The 20,806-nt window shown below is 50.3% G+C and overlaps 1 protein-coding gene across 2 annotated transcripts in view; it reads left to right on the top strand.

Moving 5' to 3' along the window:
- SPIRE1 (spire type actin nucleation factor 1) overlaps positions 1-20,806 on the top strand; it is a gene marked incomplete at its 3' end in the record, with an annotated part of 113,990 nt that extends 93,184 nt beyond the window's left edge. For both annotated transcript variants that reach the window (XM_080714588.1, XM_080714589.1), the window contains 8 exons: positions 28-200; positions 8,054-8,147; positions 10,188-10,330; positions 17,180-17,317; positions 18,131-18,201; positions 18,692-18,719; positions 18,811-18,947; positions 20,548-20,806. In XM_080714588.1, the coding sequence (XP_080570714.1) occupies positions 28-200; positions 8,054-8,147; positions 10,188-10,330; positions 17,180-17,317; positions 18,131-18,201; positions 18,692-18,719; positions 18,811-18,947; positions 20,548-20,806 (1,043 nt within the window). The remainder of the gene's footprint in view (positions 1-27; positions 201-8,053; positions 8,148-10,187; positions 10,331-17,179; positions 17,318-18,130; positions 18,202-18,691; positions 18,720-18,810; positions 18,948-20,547) is intronic.

Raw genomic sequence — 20,806 nt, forward strand, 5'->3', positions numbered from 1 at the left:
GGTAAGCTTTTGCCTTTCTTTTACCAGATGTAACTACCCCGGAATCTCCAAAGAAGGCTGGGGAAGCATCTGTGGTGAATGGAAGTTTAACAGCACAGACAAAAGAAAGCGGGGCGCACGCCGCCCAGCAGGTGCCTGTGTCGCGGAAGAAGCTTCTCAAGGCCCCGACCCTGGCTGAGCTGGAAAGCTCCGACTCCGAGGTGAGCCCCACCGCTCACAGTGCCCGCCCGGGCCGCGCGCCGCAGCCTCTGCTGGTGCTTGGCTACTGCCTGTGTTGCGGTCAGTAGGGCTGGGGCTAAAGTTGGTCAGCAGGAAGCCAGACAAGAAGTCACTTACTGTTAGCAGTATAGACCAGTATTACTGGGTATAGTTTAAAGTTTGAACATACTAAAATCTAGAATTACAAGTAGGATTAAAATATAATATGGACATCTATAGCCTAGAATTATAAGGAGGGTTAAAATAAGTCAACAGTTTTTGAACTCATATCTTTCTCTTTGTTTGGGGAAGGAAGAAATAAACAAGAAAAATATCTCCAGCCAGGTGTGGTGTCACACACCTGTATGTAATCCCAGTACTTGAGAGGATGAGACAGGAGGATCACAGGTTCGAGAACAGCCTCAGCACCTTTGTAAGACCCTCAACAACTTAGCAGATCCCTATTTCAAAATAAAAAATAAAATAGGGCTGGGAGTGTGGCTCAGAGATAAAATGTCCCTGGGTTCAACCCCCAGTACCAAAAAAAAGAGGAGGAGGAAAATATCTTCCTCTAAATACACATGCAGCAATTAGGATTGTTCTTTCTGTAATGTTCAAAGACCAGCCTCAAAAAAAAGAAAAGAAAAAAGCCTCAGGCAGCGTTTCCCAGACTTCTTCCTCCACTTTGTGGTGTTGGAGAGGAAAAGGCTCCCATTCTCCCCAAGTCAGTGACAGCCGGGCTGAGGCTTCCCAGCCTCTGCCTGAGGGGTCTTTCCTACTCATCTCCACTGACTGTTCCTCCAGATCAGCTTGTGTGAAATGGGGGAACCCGCCACACACCCATGCACACTCAGACACACGCACAGGCCAGCGGCACGCCCTCCCCCACCCCGCTCCAGCTGCTGGCCCAGCCTCCCGGGCATCCCACTTAGACTCGGGTTTCAGGACCGCATAGAGGGCAGTCCCCTCGCAGAGTCCTGTCGGGCGGTACGTCCTCAGCCTCCGGAGCTTGCTGTCCTACCGCGAGCCTGTGTTAACTCCCCTGGTCCTCTTCACCGCCTCCTGCAGCAGGACTGTGCGCTGGCCGTGGTTAGACAGACTTGCGGCCTCGAGAGCAGACGCAGGGCCACCCCAAGTCCAGCCGTGCTTCCCCATAATCAGTGAGGACCCAGCCAAGCTGGGCTGTGGGAGGCGGTGTAGAGCTGGGCCTCGGCACGCAGCCTGGGTGAATCGCAAGGCAGTAGGAGCCTCAGCCTGGAACACAGGAGGTGATCTTAGGCCAGGCCCGGAAACAAGCACGCTTCCCTGCCGCTTCAGTTTAAGCTGACCTTAAAAATAAGCCAGTAAAAAACTGACCCTACTAGTGCAGGGAAGACTAGTCAGAAGAATTATGTTTGGGAATGCTTTATATTCCTTTTTGGAAAAACAAATTTAAACTTTAAGGAGTGAAGCTCTTCATGCTTTACCATTTTAAAAACACGATAAGCAGAAGCCTAAGTTTCAAGTACACTTCTGTCGATGAAGTGTAGCTTTAAGGAATAGTGGCAGATTACTTGTGTTCATCCTAAAGCCGTCTTTCAACACGAGCTGCTTTCGGCTTATCCGTCACCTGGTCAGAGCAGACTCAGAAGCGTGTCTGCTGCTGTGAAGCCGATGACGGACTGACGTGCGTATAGCCTGGAAGCACCTGGACACTCAGGCAGGTCCCACGCGGTGCGAGCCAGCGAGACAGCGGTCCTCGTGGGACCTGCGCCCGGTCCCACCCGAGTGTGTGGCCAAAACGGGCGCCTCCTCTTACAGGGTCTTGTCCAGTGGATTTCGACTAGTGAAGGGCATAGAAATACGGGCGTTTAAGCTAAGGAAAGGAGACAGACAAAGCTGCCCCACATACACAAGGGCGCCCCGGGAGAGTGAGCCCGAAGCCCTTGGCAGGTGGGCTGTAAACCTTGCCAAGGTTCCTGCTCTGCTCTTTCATGGCTGTCAGAAACCATGCCTTACAGTTTCAACCCTTAAACTGAGTTATCTGTGGGCTGGTGGGCCGAGAGCTCCTGGTGCCCACAGGCCTCTCGCCCGCCTCACAGAAGGTGAGGTAGAGGCGGCCTTTTTAACCCTCCCTGTTTCCTGGTCCTCTGCCCTGCCTCATGGCCCCCTCTGACCAGGTGACTGACCTGTAGGGAAATGGGGCGAGGACGCCAACCGCCTCCCCCCGGGTGCTGCGGTTGGGGCCTCGAGGCGGGCCGTCTGGAGGACCTGGGAAGGAGCAGTTCTTCTCCAGGAGCTGGGAGGCTGCAGGAGTCTGCTCGTGTTGGCTCAGAGTCCTTTGTGGTGGTTCACTGACGCATTGTACAGCATGCCGTGATCCAGACGTCTGCCATCGTCACTTGCTATCACCCTTTACCCTGGGCATTGCTTGCTGGCATTTCAGGGTGGAGGCCAGTAGCCATGCCATTGGCCAGAGATCATGAGTCAGTATACTTAACATTGGGGAAAGCCATTGTGGCACAAAGCCTGGAAAAGAAAAAGACAACATGGTTTTTTTTTTGTTTTTTTTTTTTTGGTGGTACTGGGGTTCCTGGAAGCCCTTCTACCTCCGGGCTACGCTCCCAGACCTATTTTATATTTTTGAAACAGGGTCTCTTACGCCAGCGCGGCTGGCTTCGAACCTGCGCGATCCTCCTGTCTCCGCCTCCCAAGCACGGGGATTACAAGCGTGCCCACCGCGCCCGGCCCCAACATGTTGTTTTTAACTTAGCTTACACAGCTGTTTTGTCTTCAGGATTTTGAACAGAACTCAGGTCTTTCAGGAGTTTGCAGAGATAGGAACCTCCACTCTGTGGTGTCTGGTGGCGCCGACCCTGGAAAACCTCGAGAACGCCAGTTTAACTGCACAGCGTCTGGGAAGGGCTTGACTGGAGGGATGGGGCACTGGTGCCATTCCTTACTTTTTTCTGTGAGTCTAGAGGTAGAAGTATTATTATAAGTTGTTTTTGGTGTGTGTGTGTGTGTGTGTGTGTGTGTGTGTGTTTTACTGGGGATGGAACCCAGGGGCATTCTACCTCCAAACTACACCCCCAGCCCTATTTTTTGTTTTTTATTTTGAAAGAGGGTCTCACTGAGTTGCAAAGGGCGTAAGTAGATGAGGCTGTCCACAAACCCACGATCCTCCTGTCTTAGCCTCCCAAATGCTGGGATTACAAGCATGCACTGCCACACCTAGCTTATAAGTGGTTTTTTTTATTGTTTTTGTTTTTTGTTTTTGGGGGTTCCTGGAAACCCTTCTACCTCCCGGCTACACTCCCAGACCTATTTTTATACTTTTATATTTGGAAACAGGGTCTCTTAAGCCAGTGTGGCTGGCTTCGAACCTGCGCGATCTTCTTGTCTCTGCCTCCCAAGCGCGGGGATTACAAGTGTGCACCACCACGCCCGGCTTTTATAAGTGGCTTTAACAACACTTCTTTTTTGTTACCCCTGAAATAGCACATTAGCTTTTTTTTTTTTTTTTTTTTTTCCGAGTCTGAGGATGGAACCCAGGGGCATTCTACCTCCAAACTACACCCCCTACCCTATTTTTTTTATTCTTTATTTTGGAACCGGGTCTGACTGAGTTGCAGAGGGCCTCACTAAGTAGATGAGGCTGTCCACGAACCGCAGTCCTCCCAAATGCTGGGATAGCACATTAGGTTTTGATTATACTATTCTGCTGGGTGTTCAAGACCAAGCAGGTAGCCTTATGTTGGGCAAAAATAAATTTTCATAACATTATTTTTTTAATTTTTGTAGTACTGGGAATGGAACCCAGGGGCATTCTACCTCCGAGCTACAACTCCAGCCCTAATTGTTATTCTTTATTTTGAAACAGGGTCTCACTGAGTTGCAAAGAGCCTCACTAAGTAGCTGAGGCTGTCTTCAAACCACGATCCTCCTGTCTCAGCCTCCCAAATGCTGGATTACAAGCCTGTGCCACCACGCCCACGCCTGGCTCTTAACCTTATTTTCACTGTTAAGTTCAGTTAAGGGTCCTCGAGATCACCCTTGACCTGGTGAGGCTTGACCTCTATCAGTTGGGCCTTCTGCCAGGCGTGAAGGACATCGTCTGCTCCGATGACCTTCATTTTGCAGAATGTGTGCTGGTGCTCCCTGTTTCAAAAGGCCAGGTGATTTGCCAGTTTAGGCCTTTCGTGAGGTCCTTTCTGGGTCCTGTTGGACATTAAAGGGCTAGGGCCAACATATGACCTGGTTTTTCTTGGCTCTTTAATTTTCTGAATGTTCTTTAAAGTCTCAGTTGCTGAGCACCAGAAGGTCAGTTTTAGCAGTCTTCATCAGCTGTCTTGCAAGTGACAACTATTATCCCCAAACACTGGTTGAGTATTGTATTTTTGTTAAGCGTTAACAATGAACAGTTAAACAATTTTATAAGAAAAACACAACAGAATTTTAGGGAGCAAAACAAATCTTATTTGTATCTTTGCATAAAGAAGATGGTTATAATACATTTAGGAACATAAATATAAACCTGGAAAGGACATCAGTGTATTGTTTTGTTTAGATGCCATTAGCTTAGTAAAGTGCTTTCTTACATTTTGCATTTTAGAAGTCCTGTACAAGCCGGGCGTGGTGGGCACGCTTGTAATCCCAGCATTCGGGAGGCTGAGACCTGGAGGATCACGGTTCGTGGACAGCCTCATCTACTTAGTGAGGCCCTCTGCAACTCAGTGAGACCCGGTTTCAAAATAAAGAATAAAAACAAAAAGGGGAGGGAGTGTAGCTCAGAGGTAGAATGCCCTGGGTTCCATCCCCAGACCCGCAAAAAAAAAAAAAGTCCTGTACAGCCAGGCACGGTGGCGCACGCTTGTAATCCCAGGATTTGGGAGGCTGAGACCAGAGGATCACAGTTTGCGGACAGCCTCAGCTACTTAGTGATGCCCTTTGCAACTCAGTGAGATCCTGTTTCAAAATAAAGAATAGGGCAGAGGGTGTAGTTTGGAGGTAGAAAGGTAGAATGCCCCTGGGTTCCATTTCTAGCACTGCAAAAAAAAAAAAAAGTCCTATACATTTTGAGAGCACAAATATCTAAAATATTATTGTCAGTATACAGTAGGAAACACAGGAAATTATCTTTGTGTGTGTGTGTGTGGTACTGGGGTGGAACCTAGAGACTCCCTACCTACCTCGCGCTGTATTCCCAGACCTATTTTATATTTCATTTGGAAACAGTTGCTGAGAGCCTAAGTAGCTGGCCTTGAACCTGTGCGATCCTCCTGTCTCAGCCTCCCAGGCACGGGGATTACAAGCGTGCGCCGCCACGCCCGGCGAGGAAATTATCTTAGTAAAATGTAGAATTTTGCTCTTTAGACTTGTTTTTGTAAAATTTTACCCAAAGCAGATCAGTATCTTAAGAAAACCAAATTGTTTCAAACAGAATCAGTACATTTAACGTGTCTTTTAGAAAACCCTGTAATAATTGATTTTAATTCTAACCAGCTTAATCACATACAAAATTTTTTACATGAATTTTACTCTTTACAAATTATTTGCAACTTCCTCAAACTTTCCGCAACTTACTTAACAATTTTATTTTTGATATTTCTTTCCCCCTAAGATCTTGCTGTACAAAATCCTTTTCCACCTAAAAGGATGTCCCTTTTTTAGCTTTATTGTAGTATCCCCTCAGCCTCTAGAGACCTTTGCTTCCCGTCTTTGGGCCTGGTGGCGTGCATGGTGACATCAGGCCGAGGGCTTTCCATTCGCTGTGTGGCGGCGAGAGCCGTTCTTGTCTCACACACCTGCGCGCTCTTCCTGGGCGGCTCGCGGCTCCGCCTCTGGCGAGTGGTGGCTCTGCTGGCTTTGCTGGTCAGTTCCAGCCAAGGCTGCACCATGAGCGAAGACCGTGTTACGACGCAGGGCTAGCGGCCAGAGGAAGGGAAGTCTCAGAGAAGCTGGCCTTGCGCCTTCCTTCCTTCCTCCCCCCAGTTCTGTCAACCCACTTCCCTGGAGCTCCTTCCAAGCAAGGGGCGAGCGTGCGTGCGTGCGTGCGTGTGTGTGTGTGTGTGACTGGGGACTGAACTCAGGGGCATTGTACCTCCAAGATACACCCCCAGCCTTAATTTTTTTTTTTTTTTTTTTTTTTTTTTTTTTTTTTTTGCAGGTCTGGGGATGGAACCCAGGGGCATTCAACCTCTGAGCTGCATCCCCTGCCCCTTTTTATTTTACTCTTTATTTTGAAACAGGGTCTCACTGAGTTGCAGAGGGCCTCACTAAGTAGCCTGAGGTTTTCCGTAAACCACGATCCTCCAGTCTCAGCCTTCCAAATGCTGGGATTACAAGTGTGTGCCACCACACCCAGCTCTATTTTATTTTTATTTTGAAATAGGGTCTCACTATTGTTGTTGAGAACACTACTTGCTGAGGCCGCCCTTGAACCTGCAATCCTCCTGTATCAGCCTCCCAGTACTGGAATCACAAGTATTGGGAATCAGCCCTGACCGTTCTTCAGGCACAGAACATTTTCGAGCACCAGACTTACCCAGAAGTACCACATCAGTTAGGTAGGAATGACGTCTAAGTCATTCCAGTTCTAGAAGGAAGTGTCCCCAGAAGGGACAGCACTCAGCGGAGGAGCCTCCAGGCCTCGCCCCTGCTCCAGCCCTCGGCAGGGGCATCAGTGACCACAGACTAGCCCGTCCAGTGCTCCCTCCCAGTGCGCACACACCAGCCCCAGCAGAGCTTTGATTTCATTTTTTATACCTTTTGACCATCACGATACCAATGTCATGGTAAACTCTAGATATATGATCTTGTTTAATATTGTTTTGCATAGAGACGTATGTGTGTGTGTGTGTGTGTGAGAGAGAGAGAGAGAGACAGACAGACAAACAGTCAGACAGAGACAGACTGAGGATTGAACAGCGCACACTACTCAGCCCAGGCATGCGGAGGTCACTATTAAAGCTTCTCCGTTAGTACTCCGCTTTGGGCCTTTCTGTTCTTTTTTTTCTTTGTCTAGATACTTTGAACAGTAGCTTGTTTGAAACTAACGACTCAGCATTAGGTTTTAGTAAGGCCAGTTTTTGGTGACAAGTGCCTTGCAAAATTGCCGAGGCTGGCCAAGAGCCTGCTGTGCCAAGTACTGGGATTACAAGCATGTGCCCCACACCAGACTGGTAAATTCTTAGTCACTCTAGCTAAGGTCAGAGGGAGTCCTCACTGTCTCATATCATCAGAGATGAACATATTTACCTAGTTTTCTTTTTCTTATATTTAATAGTGCTCTGTAGATCTTATAGTGGAATTTAGTTATCTTCTACTTAATATTGTATCTTCTCTCACAAAGTAAAAAGTTAGTATTTCATGAATAAGTCTGCACTTCACTTAGGGTTCATCTAAATTAAGGTCTATCTCCTCACTGGTAATAGTGGTTGAATTTATCTGGCACCGTGTCGCCGTTCTTCTAGATTTTAGAGATTTAGCAACTGCTCTCCATCGCTCGTTCAGCAAATATCTACTCACGACTTAATAAGCGACGGGTTGGACTTGGGTAGACGCCCGCCCAGGTGGGGTTCGCAGCCTGTCACTCTCGTGAACGTGCCGGATATCCCCTCGTGATGATACTGGCCCCTGGTGCGAGCCGGCTCCTGCACCCAGTGTTCTGAATGCATTGTCCTTCCAGGAACACTAGGGGAGTGGCACTGTACCCTCTCTCCAGGAGCAGAACAGGAGAGGCACGCCTTCTCTTCACGCCAAGGGAGAGTGCGGGACCTCCCTGGTCTTCCCACGGAACCTCTGAATGACAGGGCCCTGTGCTCGTATAACTCAGGAGGCCGCGGGAGACTGACTGGGCGCTCTCCTTCCTCAGGAGGACACGCCGCGCAGGTCAACCAGCAGCAGCAGCAGCCTGTCGCCCGCCCTCCCCGAGGACCCGGTGCTGGAGGCCGTGTGCACGCGGAAGAGTGAGTATCCGCGGGCACAAATGCCGCGGGACACACTTGACCTGGACAGGGCCTGAGCGCCCTGATTCACGGAGCGGGAAGCCTGACCTGGCTCCGACCCGAGCAGAGCCGCACACTTGCGTTCACAGAGACTGCGCGCGGGTAACCCCAGGCCAGTCAGCAGTGGGTCTGTGGGTGTTTTAGATTAATTGCCCTAAATAAATAACCACGCTGTTCTCCCCTCAGGCCCTCGCCCTCTGCCCGCCATGCCCGCACACTGCGCAGGGACTGAGCGCGCCGCAGCCCTCCAAACAACAGATTCTAACACAGATATCTCAACTAAATTCAGGCTAATAAAGGCTTCTAGTAATCATTTTCATTTATAAGATCATTATGAAGGATCAAAACAGGTGTTTTAGCCCGGCGTGGCGGCGCACGCTTGTAATCCTTGCGCTTGGGAGGCTGAGACAGGAGGATCGCACAGGTTCAAAGCCAGCCTCAGCTACTTAGTGAGGCTCAGCAACTTAGTGAGACCCTGTTTCCAAATAAAATATAAAATAGGTCTGGGAGTACAGCCCGGAGGTAGAAAGCCTCTAGGTTCCACCCCAGTACCACACGCACAAAAAACAACAACTGAGGTGTTTTTTGTTGTTGTTTTGCGGTACCAGGGATGGAACCGATGGGCATTCCACCTCCAAGCTGCACCCCAGCCCTATTTTTATTCTTTTATTTTGAAACAGGGTCTCACTAAGTTGCAAAGGGCCTCACTAAGTAGTAGCTGAGGCTGTCCACGAACCTGCAATCCTCCTGTCTCAGCCTCCAAATGCTGGGATTACAAGTGTGTGCCACCACGCCTGGCTTAAAACTGAGTTATATATTAAGATAATCTGACAACATTGACTTGATTTCTCTACACCACAGAATTTAGTGGTTAAAATTCTTTTCAATTACTTAAACAGATTATATAAAAAAATAATAGGAGCTATCTTTGGTGATTGCCTGTCATGGGTTTTGTGTCAGGGCCTAGTCTAGTCACAGGATGGAGCTCTGAGTCCTCTGACATAGGACTTGGGCCCCTGCCCCGTGGCCTCTCTCGGGGGGCCCCCCCACCCCATGGCCTCTCTCTGTGCCACCCCCCGTGGCCTGTCTCGGTGGCCCCTCCCCGCCCCGTGGCCTCTCTCGGTGGCCCCACCCCGTGGCCTCTCTTGGTCCCCACCCTGCCCCATGGCCTCTCTCAGTGCCACCCCGCCCCGTGGCCTCTCTCGGTGGCCATCTTGGTGGATGCCCAGCTAACTCTGCTCACTCTCCCCTGCTTCGCCCACTGCACTGAATCAGCCTTATTTTGCAAATTGAGTAGGCAGAAGTGCTAAGGAAAATTTATTTTTAATATGATCATATCACTTTTTATCTTCTTTTTGGCTATTTAAATATAGCTTAACTTAAGCCTAAAAACAAAATATCTTAGTAGACATGTAGAAAGAAGACTTTTCAGACTTTATAAAATTGGATCTGACAGGAATGACATGAGGATGTTCAGATGGACAAGAGTGAGGCGGTACGCACTGCTGTGTTGTTATTTATTTTTGCGGGTCTGGGGGTGGAGCCCAGGGGCGTTCTACCTCTGAGCTGCACCCCCTGCCCTATTTTCTATTCTTTATTTTGAAACAGGGTCTCACTGAGTTGCAGAGGGCCTCACTAAGTAGCTGGGGCTGACCAAGAACCACGATCCTCCCGTCTCAGCCTCCTGAGTGCTGGGATCACAAGCGTGCGCCACCACATCCGGCTTTATTTTTTACTTTTTATTTTTGAAACAGGGTCTAACTAAGTTGCGGAGAGCCTCACGAAGTTGCTGACATTTCTGAGGCTGGCTGAGAACCCAGATCCTCCTGTCTCAGCCTCCCAAGTACTGGGAGGACAAGTGTATGCCACCATGCCCTGCTCTGATGCCTCATCTTTGAAAGCAGTGTTTGTCATAAGTGACAAAGGGTTTTCTTTTAGAAAATTCAAAAATCTAAGAGTTTTCTTTTATATGAGAGTTCATTTGTTTGATTAAATCTTTAGAGCCTCCAAAATTCCTGCCCATATCGTCAACACCCCAGCCAGAGAGACGACAGCCTCCACAGAGAAGACATTCCATTGAAAAGGAGACGCCCACCAACGTGAGGCAGTTCCTGCCACCCTCCAGGCAGAGCTCACGTTCTCTTGTAAGTACAGCTGCCTGGGCCCGGCCTTGGCTCTCCCCACTCTAGGAAGAGGAAATGCTCCTGAGCATTCAGATGCCTGGGCTCATGTGTTCTAATCTAAAGGGAACAGGCTCTAGCCTGACCAGTCTGTTCATTTTGAGTACTGTTTTCAGAAGAGATACCAATGAATTGGTATTAATAATATGCTTTGTTCCTTTTAAAGAATATTAACTCATTTAAGAAGTTAGACATCGATGGGAAAGCTTCTGTTGGAACAGAGCTGGAGCAGGAGGAAGCACCTGGGTCCATGAGTAGCCTGCCCATCATTTTCTAGGACATTTGTGATAGTGGCCCAGAGCTGTTACTTAGACTGGTTAGCAAATTTTGCTTTTACAGAGACTTTTGAGTTTTTCGTATTTTTGGTTTTGTTTTGTTTTAAATACTGGGGATGAAACACAGGGCCTCATGCATGCTAGGCGAGCTCTGTACCACTGGGTTTTGTCCTCAGTCCTTTTTCTTTCCAGACTGAGTCTTCCTGTATTGCCTAGCTGGCCTTGAACTTGGGGTCCTCCTGCTTCAGCCTTCCCAGTAGCTGGGATTACAGGGTTCTTGAAGAGGCTCCTCCTGTGTTGGGGCCGCGGGATGCTCACAGGCCCTGCAGGAAGAGTTGAGGGCCGCCAGCCCTGGACGTCTGCAGAGACTGCTGTGGCCCCACTTGTAGGATGCGTGGCCTCAGTCAGTGTCTTACTCACACCTAATCATCTAATCTCTTTCAATTGCTCATGAATAAGAATTACTAGAATTGGCTTACATTTACTTTCTTAGGCCATGATGAATCATCAGGGTTTCAAGTGAAGCAACAAAGATGTCCTCCCTCAAAGCAGGGGGTAGTGCCGTTACCGTGAAGACAGCTTGGAGGGCTGGCATGTGATCAGTCATCTCCTTTTCAACATAATACAACTGAGGAATTAATGAAGCTAGGGCCTGGTGGCGCGGCTTGTAATCCCAGTACTTGGGAGCTGAGACAAGAGGGTCACAGGTTTGCAGCCAGCCTCAGCTACTTAGGCTTTCTGCAATTTAGTGAGACCCTGTTTCAAAATAACAAATGAAATAGGACTTTGAAGCTCAGAGGTAGAAGGACCCTGGGTTCCATCCCTAGTACCACAAAAAAAAGAAAAAAAAAATTAATGAAGCTGGGCACAGTGTTGGGTATCTGTAATCCCAGTACTTAGGAGGCTGGGACAAGGGAACTGCTGGTTCCAGGCCAGCCTCAGAAATGTTGCAAGATCCTTAGCAATTTAACAAGACCTTATTTCAATATAACAAGTGCTGGGAAGCTGGGCGTGGTGGCACATGCCCATAGTCCCAGTGTTCTGGAGGCTGAGACAGGAGGATTGCAGATTCAAGGACAGCTTCAGCAAGTAATGAGACTCTCCTCGACCTAGTGAGAGCCTGTTTCAAAATAAAAATAGGGCTAGGGGTATATCTCAGAGGTAGAATGCCCCTGGATTTAATCACCCGTATGGAAAAGAAAAAAAGAAAAGAACAAATGAAAGCCGAGCGTGGTGGTGCATGCCTGTAATCCTAGCACTTGGGAGGCCGAGACAGGAGGATCGCAGGTTCGTGGACAGCATCAGCTACTACTTAGGCCCTTTGCAACTCAGTGAGACCCTGTTTCACAATAACAATAAGGCTGAGAGTGTAGCCTCAGCTACTTAGTGAGGCCCTTCGCAACTCACTGAGACCCTGTTTCAAAATAAAGAATAAAAAATAGGGCTGGGGGTGTAGCTCATCCTGGGCCATCCATAAAATTATACTTTTGGTGTAACGCCTTCTGGCTTAATAAGTTGGGGTGTTTTTTTTGTTTTGTTTTTTGGAGGTTTTTGTTTTGTTTTGTTGGTGGTACTAGGGTTGGAACCCAGAGGCTTTCTACCTCCAGGCTATACTCCCAGACGTGTTTTATACTTTATTTGGAAACAGGGTCTCACTAAGCTGCTGAGAGCCTCACTAAGTAGCTGAGGCTGGCTTCGAACCTGTGCGATCCTCCTGTCTCCACCTCTCAAGTGCGAGGATTTCAAATGTGTGCCACCACGCCCGGCTTGGGGTTTTTTTTTTTAAGGGTTTGTTTTTGTTTTGGTTTGGTTTGGTTTGGTTTTTGTTTTGTGTTTTTGGTACTAGAGATTAAGCTGAGGGACATTGTACCTCTGAACTACATCTCCAGCCCTATCTTATTTTTTATTTTGAAATGGGGTCTTGCTAAGCTGAGGCCAGCCTTGGCCCTGGAAACCTCCTGTTTCAGCCTCCCGAGTACTGCAGTGTGGTAATTAATTTTAAGAGTCAGCTGCCTTCTAGAAAGCAAGGCATCATTTGTGCTGTAGCACCTTCCCTGAAGCCGCAGGACTGTTTGGGTGTTATGTCCCTGTCTGTAACGTGGCACATGACTGGGGTGGTCGCCATCCAGGTGAGAGGTGAGTTGTCTCTGGCCCTTCCCAGGACGGGAGCCAGGCGGCCATGGGGCTCAGGAGCAGCGGCCTTCCTGCGTCCTCGGAGCTTCTCCAAGCAGGCGACTCGTCCCTGCCTCGGCTGTGGGAGCTCAGACGCTCTGGCTGGCCTCCCGGCTCCGCCCTGCTTCCTACACGTGGCCGTGGCCTCGGCGTGGAGCACGGCCACCGCCGTGTGGCTTCGTCTCGTTTTGTTGCTCTCATGACTTGTCCGTGCTATTGTGGGTTCCGTGTTGTGTCGCCTTCTCCCCCGCCATTTTCTTTTGCCTTCTGTTCAGGTTCCTAGGATAAGCAGTGTGTGGCCCAGGACGCCTTTCCGACCATTGTTCTCTACCATACAAACAGCTTCTCTGCTCGGCTCACACCCTTTTGAAGCAGCCATGTTTGGGGTAGCAGGGGCTATGTACTATCTGTGTGAGAGAGCTTTTACCAGCAGGTGGAGATCCTCAAAGGTTGGCCTCTTTCTGCTGGCTCTGGGATTCCCTCACTCTGTCTCTCCTCGACGGTGGCCCCTGCGCCGCCGCGCTCTGTAAGAATTAACAGCTGAGGCGGGCACCTGCTTCTGACGATTGATCGCAGTCTGGTATAGGACACGTAGACCACCCCGTGCCCGCCCTGAGGGGATGGCTGAAAGGCCACGAGCTCCAACGCAGCATAGACAGGGAACCGGGAGGCCCAGCAGCGGCACTGGCCACACTGCCTCCATGGCGGGAGGGCCACGCAGCCTCCCGCCACCAGCTCGGCGGGTGGATTCCGTCTGCTCGTTTCTCGCACACCGCAACCTGCACTCCAAGGGCCACCACCCCAGAGAGGGGCTGCCTGTCCCCAGCACGTTATAAACCGCATTGTGACGGTCTGGGTGGCACTTCTCTGCAGAGAGAGGGTTTTTCTTTTTACCATGCGGTTATTTAAAATATCTTACATAATTCTGCATTTTTTTTTTTATCTTTTTTGAGATTTACACACAGAAGAATGTATTTTACTGGTACACAAACCTTCCCATTTTCAGGAGCTGCAGCAGGCTCCGGGATTCCCTCACTCTCTCTCTCCTCAATGGTAGCACCTGCTCTTGTGCCCCAGGGTAGCAGGTGCTGCTGGAGAGCTGGTGCCCGGCTACGGGCACATGCCCTTGCCTGGCAGCCGCAGCTACGTCCTGAGCTGACTGTCATTACTCATCCTGGGGCAGAAAGCACATTCCAGATATTCACGAGAGATGGCACGTTCCTCCTCGGTCCTTTTGCCAGTGTCGGTCTGTCCAGTGGACCGGACACGTCAGCTGCTGGGTGGCTTCTTCCTGTCCCACCAGAGCCCCAACATGCTCCCCTCCAAGTCCACATGCTGTTCCAGGCCAGAGTTGAACTCGAGAAGAAAGAAGAGAAATTAAACGTAACCGTTGCTATCTTTATTTAAATTTGCCTCCTTTTTGTTTATTAAAACTTGAAAGCCAACAGTTGGTTTTGACTTTTCAGGGTCTGTGCATGAATTTTGTATTAGTCCAGGCAGGCAGGACCCTGTGCAAAGATGCCTGTTCCTGTTGCGCTCTGTAGCCCAGTAGCCACAGTTGGACATTTGCTTTCCAGTTTCTTTGCTGCCCAACCCTTTCCCTTTTTTGTAGTAAAACAGAACCAGAATACCCAGTAAAGCTCAGTTTCAGTGACATGCACACTAGTGAACACTGCAGGCATGCGAGCCTCATGGCACGTGGCGGTCTTCATAATAAGCACTGGTAAAGGCGTGCCTCCCCTCTCTGAGCTCCGAGTCGCTGCCAGCACGGAGCCAGAGCGGTGGGGCGGGCAGGAGGAGCCTCCCCCTCGCCCACAGAGCGCTGTCCCACCTTGCAACACTCGGAGCTCTTCACACTGGGGTATCAGTAGCTCAACAAAATCTGTTAAAGCTTAATTTGGCTCTGGGAGTATTGAATTAACATTTTTGTCAATTGAGGAAAAAATGAAACTACTCTAGTAACTATTTATCGTTTTATTTCATGCTGCTTTGAAGTCTTGTTGCCCTTATGAAAGCTCCAGAATCAAAACATTAGCATTTGACCTGATAGAAATTATTTTACTAAAGAGTAGTCCTCTTGAGATTTTTTTAAAAATAAGAAAACAAAGGAACAAAAGTCTAATTCTTACGTGTGCTGAGAACTGCTGGAGTTGCGGCTGGTTCAGAGCGGGAAGCTGGAGCGGGCTGCAGCACAGCCTGAAGAGCCGCCGGGACAGTCGCGCTCTGCAGTGGCTGGAGAGGGATGCAGAACCGCATGGCCCGCCCTGGCCTCGGCTCTGCTCCTGACACGCTCAGCAGAGCTGCTTCTCCAGCTGTGTATTAGATGCGCACGTTGCGGTGGCGGGCCAGCAGCTTCGTCATAAAGTTAGCGAGAGTGCCGCTGTCATGGGCGCGGTGGCGCACGCCTCTGACGCCAGCACTTGGGAGGCTGAGGCAGGAGGATCGTGTTCTAAACCAGCTCAGCAGCATAGCAAGACTCCAGCAACCTGGCAAGACCCTGTTTCCAAAACTAAGGGCTGCGGGGACTGTGGTGTAGCTTAGAGGTACAGTGCCCCCGGGTTCAACCCCAGCGCCACCAAAAAAGGCAGGGGGAACTTCTGAAATATGTTAAAAGCAGAAGAAAGTTCCAGGGGTGTGCTGGCCGGCTCTGCCTCTGCATAACTCTCTGCCTACAGAGGCAGCTCCACGCCCCGGACATCGCAACCCCTTCCCGGTAGCCTAGCAGACCATGCTGGGATGCCAGCAAAGCCCGTTGTCTTTGAAGAAAGGGAACTGAGTGGTGGATGGGTTTTCTTTTCTTTTTTCGTAGTGAGGACTAGAATGCCCCAGGGGCATTCTCCCTCCGGGCTACACCCCCAACCCTTTGCCTTGTTTATTTTTCATTTTGAAACAGGACCTGGTTAGGTTGCTGAGGGCCTTGCTATGTTACAAGGCTGGCCTGGGGCCTGTCATCCTCCTGTCTCAGTCCAGTTACTGGGATCACAGGCGTGCACCACCACACCAGCTCGGATGATTTTTTAAAAATGAGTGTTTGGGGCATCTTGGAGCAGACAACATGATCTTTCCGAACAAACCTTGTCCTCCAAATGCTAACAAGCTCCTCATCTTAAAAATTCAGGTGCAGGATTTTTTCCAAAGCATTTTAAGCAAATTTAATCTTCCTTAAATTAGCTGAACAAAGATCATTTTGTATTGAGTTTTAGTGAGAAGCAGTCATTATTCAAACTTCTTTCTCTAGTAAATGCTAATGTTTGTCGAGTTTGCAACCTAGACTGATTTTTGTTTTCCTCTGATTGAAAGACAGAACTGAATGTTCAGACTTCCCGAGCTGACTGCGCTCGCGGTCATGTGCTTTCCCGTTTGGCTTGTGCGGCTCCGGCATGCCTGCGAGCTTCCCCGAGTGTGGGGTGAATTTGAATGTGTTGTCCTGAGAACACTGAGTTTCAGTGTCGCTGCAGCACAGTGGCCCCTTGAAGCCCGGCAGGCCCAGCGAGCGCACAAGGCCGTTCTGTCTTTCTCTTAGACCCTCCAATCAAGAGCGGGCCGGACGGAGAGCAGATGGGTGGGATGCTCTCATTCAGAGGGGCCAGTTACATCAGCACCTCCCGCAGCTGCTGTAGGGCGCTATTAACACAAGACGGCCGACATAAATATTTATTACGAAATCCTCCCGAGTTCCCCCATCCGGCCAGTGCTGACTGGGCAGCCAGCAGTTGTTGAAGCAGGGGCGGCGCTCGAGAGAGGTGGGCGCCTGGGGAGGCGGCTCTGGCTGTGCGCTGCTCCCGCGGTGGCTGGTTCCAGTCCCTCTCATACCGTTAGGACTTTCTAAACCATGCTGATGTAACTGGTCACTAAGTAACGCTTGTCAGTATAAAATACTAACCACCTTCTGGCTATTCTGGGTGCCACAGACCAGTTTTAAAAACAGGACTAATGTTGAAGGCTGGCTGTTTATCTATTAGTGTCTAGTGTGCAAATAGCACAACACTAATATCCTTGCATAATCATAGAAGAAAACTGATGTAAGAATCGCTCAGAACAACATTTTTTCAAGATTTCGAGCCTAGAAACATGGCTTTGCTCCATGGAACAGAGTCGGTGGAGGCGGAAGACCTGCTACGCCAGCGACTCCAGCAACTGGGCATTCAGTAGGTGCAGCACTTAGCGTGGTCCTGTTTTCTGCCATCTGGTTCCTGGTGCACTTGAAAATCACGTGGTCCCCAGAGGGAGCCAGCTCTGCCTCCGTGATCATGGGAAACCTCCTTGCTTTTCTGAAATTACTAACCAGGGTTTTGATCTGAAGGGAAATTGTACAATTCCAGAACGGGGTGAGAGTTTCCCATTCGTGTGGCGTTTTGGGTTTCAGGAGGAGTTCTGCTACCCGGTGGAGTGCCTCGCTCTCACCGTGGAGGAGGTGATGCACATCCGGCAGGTCCTGGTAAAAGCAGAGCTGGAGAAGTACCAGCAGTACAAGGACGTCTACACCGCCCTGAAGAAGGGAAAGGTAGCGCTGTTGGCAGCGGTTACACCAGGAGGGTGGAGGATGGCCAGTCCTGGGCACAGTCTCCCGGCCTGCACAGGACAGGACACTGGGGGTTAGGAATGGAGACCATGCTCTAGCAGAGATCCTTTTTCTGCCTTGCTTGGTTTTTTTTTGGTTTTTTTTTTTTCTTTTTTTGGTGGTACTAGGGATGGAATCCAGAGGCCTTCTACCTCCGGGCTATACTCCCAGACCTGTTTCATATTTTATTTGGAAACAGGGTCTCACTAAGTTGCTGAGAGCCTCACTACATAGCTGAGGCTGGCTTCGAACCTGCACGATCCTCCTGTCTCCGCCTCCCAAGCGCAGGGATTGCAAGCGTGCCCGCCACGCCCAGCCTCCTTGTTTGTATTTTTATTTCTCCCTTTGAAGTCAAAATCTGTGGAAGGTTTTAAAACCACCATAAAAAAAATGGTCTCTCTTTATAGAGGTATGTCTGCATTTAGTCACTTCACTTTTAAAGTATCTTTAAAGGAAATATGTCTTAAGAAACAGGGAGGGTTTTCCAGAACTTCAAGATTGCTCCTGTGGTGGCGAGGTGTTCAGATGCCATGGCCTCTGTCACCTCTGAAGTAGAATTATAATGAGCTGCAAAGCAAGAGTGTAAGTATGAGAGCCAGGCACAGGCAGGGCCTCTGAATTCTCCTCCTGTCCATGAGACTTGCCGCGTGTCCGCGCCAGCGCCAGCATGGGGCGCACCAGCGGGAGCGGAGGGAGGCGGGAGGGCGGCCGTTGGCCTCTTCTCTTCCCTTCTCTTTCTGACTGTGTGTTTTTTAGCTCTGCTTCTGTTGCCGAACCCGGAGGTTTTCCTTCTTCACCTGGTCTTACACCTGTCAGTTCTGTAAAAGGTAAGGTGTTTGTAGTTGGTGAAAGATAGATGTGACATTTGGAAATACCGATCATCTTTATCGTTCACCACTTTGATGTACTACTAGAAATGACCCGCTCTGTCATGTTACCCCGTGCCGTCCTGGAGCTGAGGCATGTCGATTTCTTCAAGGGTGGGCCAAACAGTTACTTGGCATTGAGTCTGGAAACTGTTATTTCTAATACATCAAGTGTGAGCAGGAAAGCAGTTATGGTTGCTGTGTGATCCGTAGACAGCACGTGAGAAAATCCCAGGCAGATGAGTCAGTAAGAGCTGAGCTTCCCAGACCCTCTTTTGCGGTCCCGGGTTGTCGCCACTTGTTACATTCTGGTAGAAGGGCAAGAGAGCCTTTGCAAGGTACCGTGGGACCTCAGCCAGCATCGCACAGCACAGCCTCGGTAGCCCCAGCTCCTCTAAACGTACCGCCGCGTCCCCTGCCACACCAAGTGATGCTCTGATTCTCTACACAGGCCCGTGTGCTCACAGTGCTGCAAAAAGGTAAGCTCAGCTTGGTTACGTTAGAACTTGGTTCACTGCCAAGCGCCCCTTTACCAGCACCGCTCACTCTTGGTTTTGTCTGGGGTCGTAGATGCGGCTGCCCTCCAAGCCATACTCCACTCTACCCATCCTCTCCCTGGGACCTTCTGCCTTGCAAAGAGGGGAAAATCCTATGAGGTCAGAAAAGCCTTCCACCAGCCACCACCGGTCACTCCGGGGCATTGCCAGGTGAGCCAGGGGCCTGGTCTGCAGCACGGCCTCATCCTCTTGAAAGGAAGAAGGCTCTGCCTTCAGGACGGGGTAGAGGGTCTCTAGGGGAGTCTGCTGGTGACTTGTATGTATGGGAAGGGGCGTGGGTGCTGGGGGTGTTCCATATAATGTTGAAATTGAGTTGGGGGTTGCAAGGGAGGCAAAATCCAGCAAAGGAGCATGAGACCAGGCACCTTGAAATTATTTGCACCTTTGGGCAAGGTCTGCCCCCAGTATTGTGGGGGAGGGGCTGTCGTTCAGCAGAGGCCTTGCCAGAGAGAGGACGTGAGTGTATTAAGTAGTCGAGGTCTTGGGGGTCCCACCTCCGCTTCTGGCTTTTGGGGCTCCACCTCCTGTCTTAGCTGCAGGGTCCCATGAGGGGAGGGGGAAGGGACCCCACCTCTCATCCTGCCTCCCGAGCCATACCCCCAGCCCTTTAAAATAGTTTATTTGGAAACAAGGTGTCCCTGGGTTGTGGAGAGTCTGCTCAGTTGCTGAGGCTAGCCTCAAGCCTTTGATACTCCTGTCTCAGCCTCCCAAGTACCAGGATGACAGGCACATGCCACCTCGCCAGCCTGACTCATTGGTCTGAATATCGTTTTAGACTTGCACATAAATCACCCAGACTCCCCCAGAGGTAACGTTTGAGGCATACTTTCATCATAGTTTCTATTTTTTTCTACTTTTGAAAAACCAAAAATATCCAACAGTCTGCAGTCACTCTGGCTTACTTTACAGTTGTACAGTTTAGAATACAGAAGACAACCCTTGACTCTGGATCCCTCTGACCGGTGCAGGGAAGGCTGGGGCCGCCCCTTAGGAAGGTTGGCTTGGTCACACAGCCCACGACACACCTGCCCCGCCATGACGACCTTGACACGGGGCGGTCACCTCTGCAGCCCCAGGCAGCAGGCTGCTGTCCTTTCCACCCTGGCTCCGAGCCTGCCTTTCTTCCTTGATGCATCCCGTGCGGGCCAGTTAAAATGGTGACTGCATGGATGGTCCCTGTTGCCCAGATGTTACGGATGGTGGTTGGTCCAGTGGGCTCAGCTCTCTGGAGTCCAGGGAGCCGGTCGCCCAGGCGCAGAGCTTTGTCGGGAAAGACTGGAGGCCCAGAGGCCTGATGAAGGCGCACCGGCCGTAGGGTTAAAGTCAGCTGCTGTAGCTTCTGACCACGTACATGCCAGCGCTCGCAGATGGGCCCTGGGAACCCTCCACGCCCTTCAGGGCATCGGTAGGATGTTAGCGCATGCACACTTACCCCACTTTGGGGTTCAGTCTCAGTCTAGATATGGAGATAATCGGGCAATACCCTGAACACTTTATTTTCCAGAAATACAGAAGAGATGAGGGTTTTCTGCTATCCTCTAAGGAAAAATGTTTCCTGTTTTTTTTGTTGTTGTTGTTTATAAAAAAATATTTTTCCACTCGGTCTCCAGTTAGAAATTCTTCTTTGGAGGAAGCCGACGTGGTTGGGTCACTCGCCCATGGCGTTGGCGGCAAGCTCTGCTTTACACGCGCCCTAGGGCTGCAGGGACGGCGAGGAAGGTCCTGGCTGGTTTGGTTTGATCTTTCGCAGGTTCTCCTCCAAGTCCAAGTCCGTGGACAAGCCGGACGAAGAGCTGCAGCTCCCCCAGGAGCTGACGGAGGACTGGAGCACGATGGAGGTCTGCGTGGACTGCAAGAAATTCATCTCGGAGATTATCAGCTCCAGCCGGCGCAGCCTGGTGCTGGCCAACAAGCGAGCGCGCTTGAAGAGGAAGACGCAGTCCTTCTACGCGGCCTCCCCCGGCGCCCCCGAGTACTGCCCCTCCGAGAGGACCATCCACGAGGTCTGA

The sequence above is a fragment of the Muscardinus avellanarius genome (genome assembly GCF_963383645.1).
Source record: "Muscardinus avellanarius genome assembly, chromosome: 17".
NCBI lineage: Eukaryota > Metazoa > Chordata > Mammalia > Rodentia > Gliridae > Muscardinus > Muscardinus avellanarius.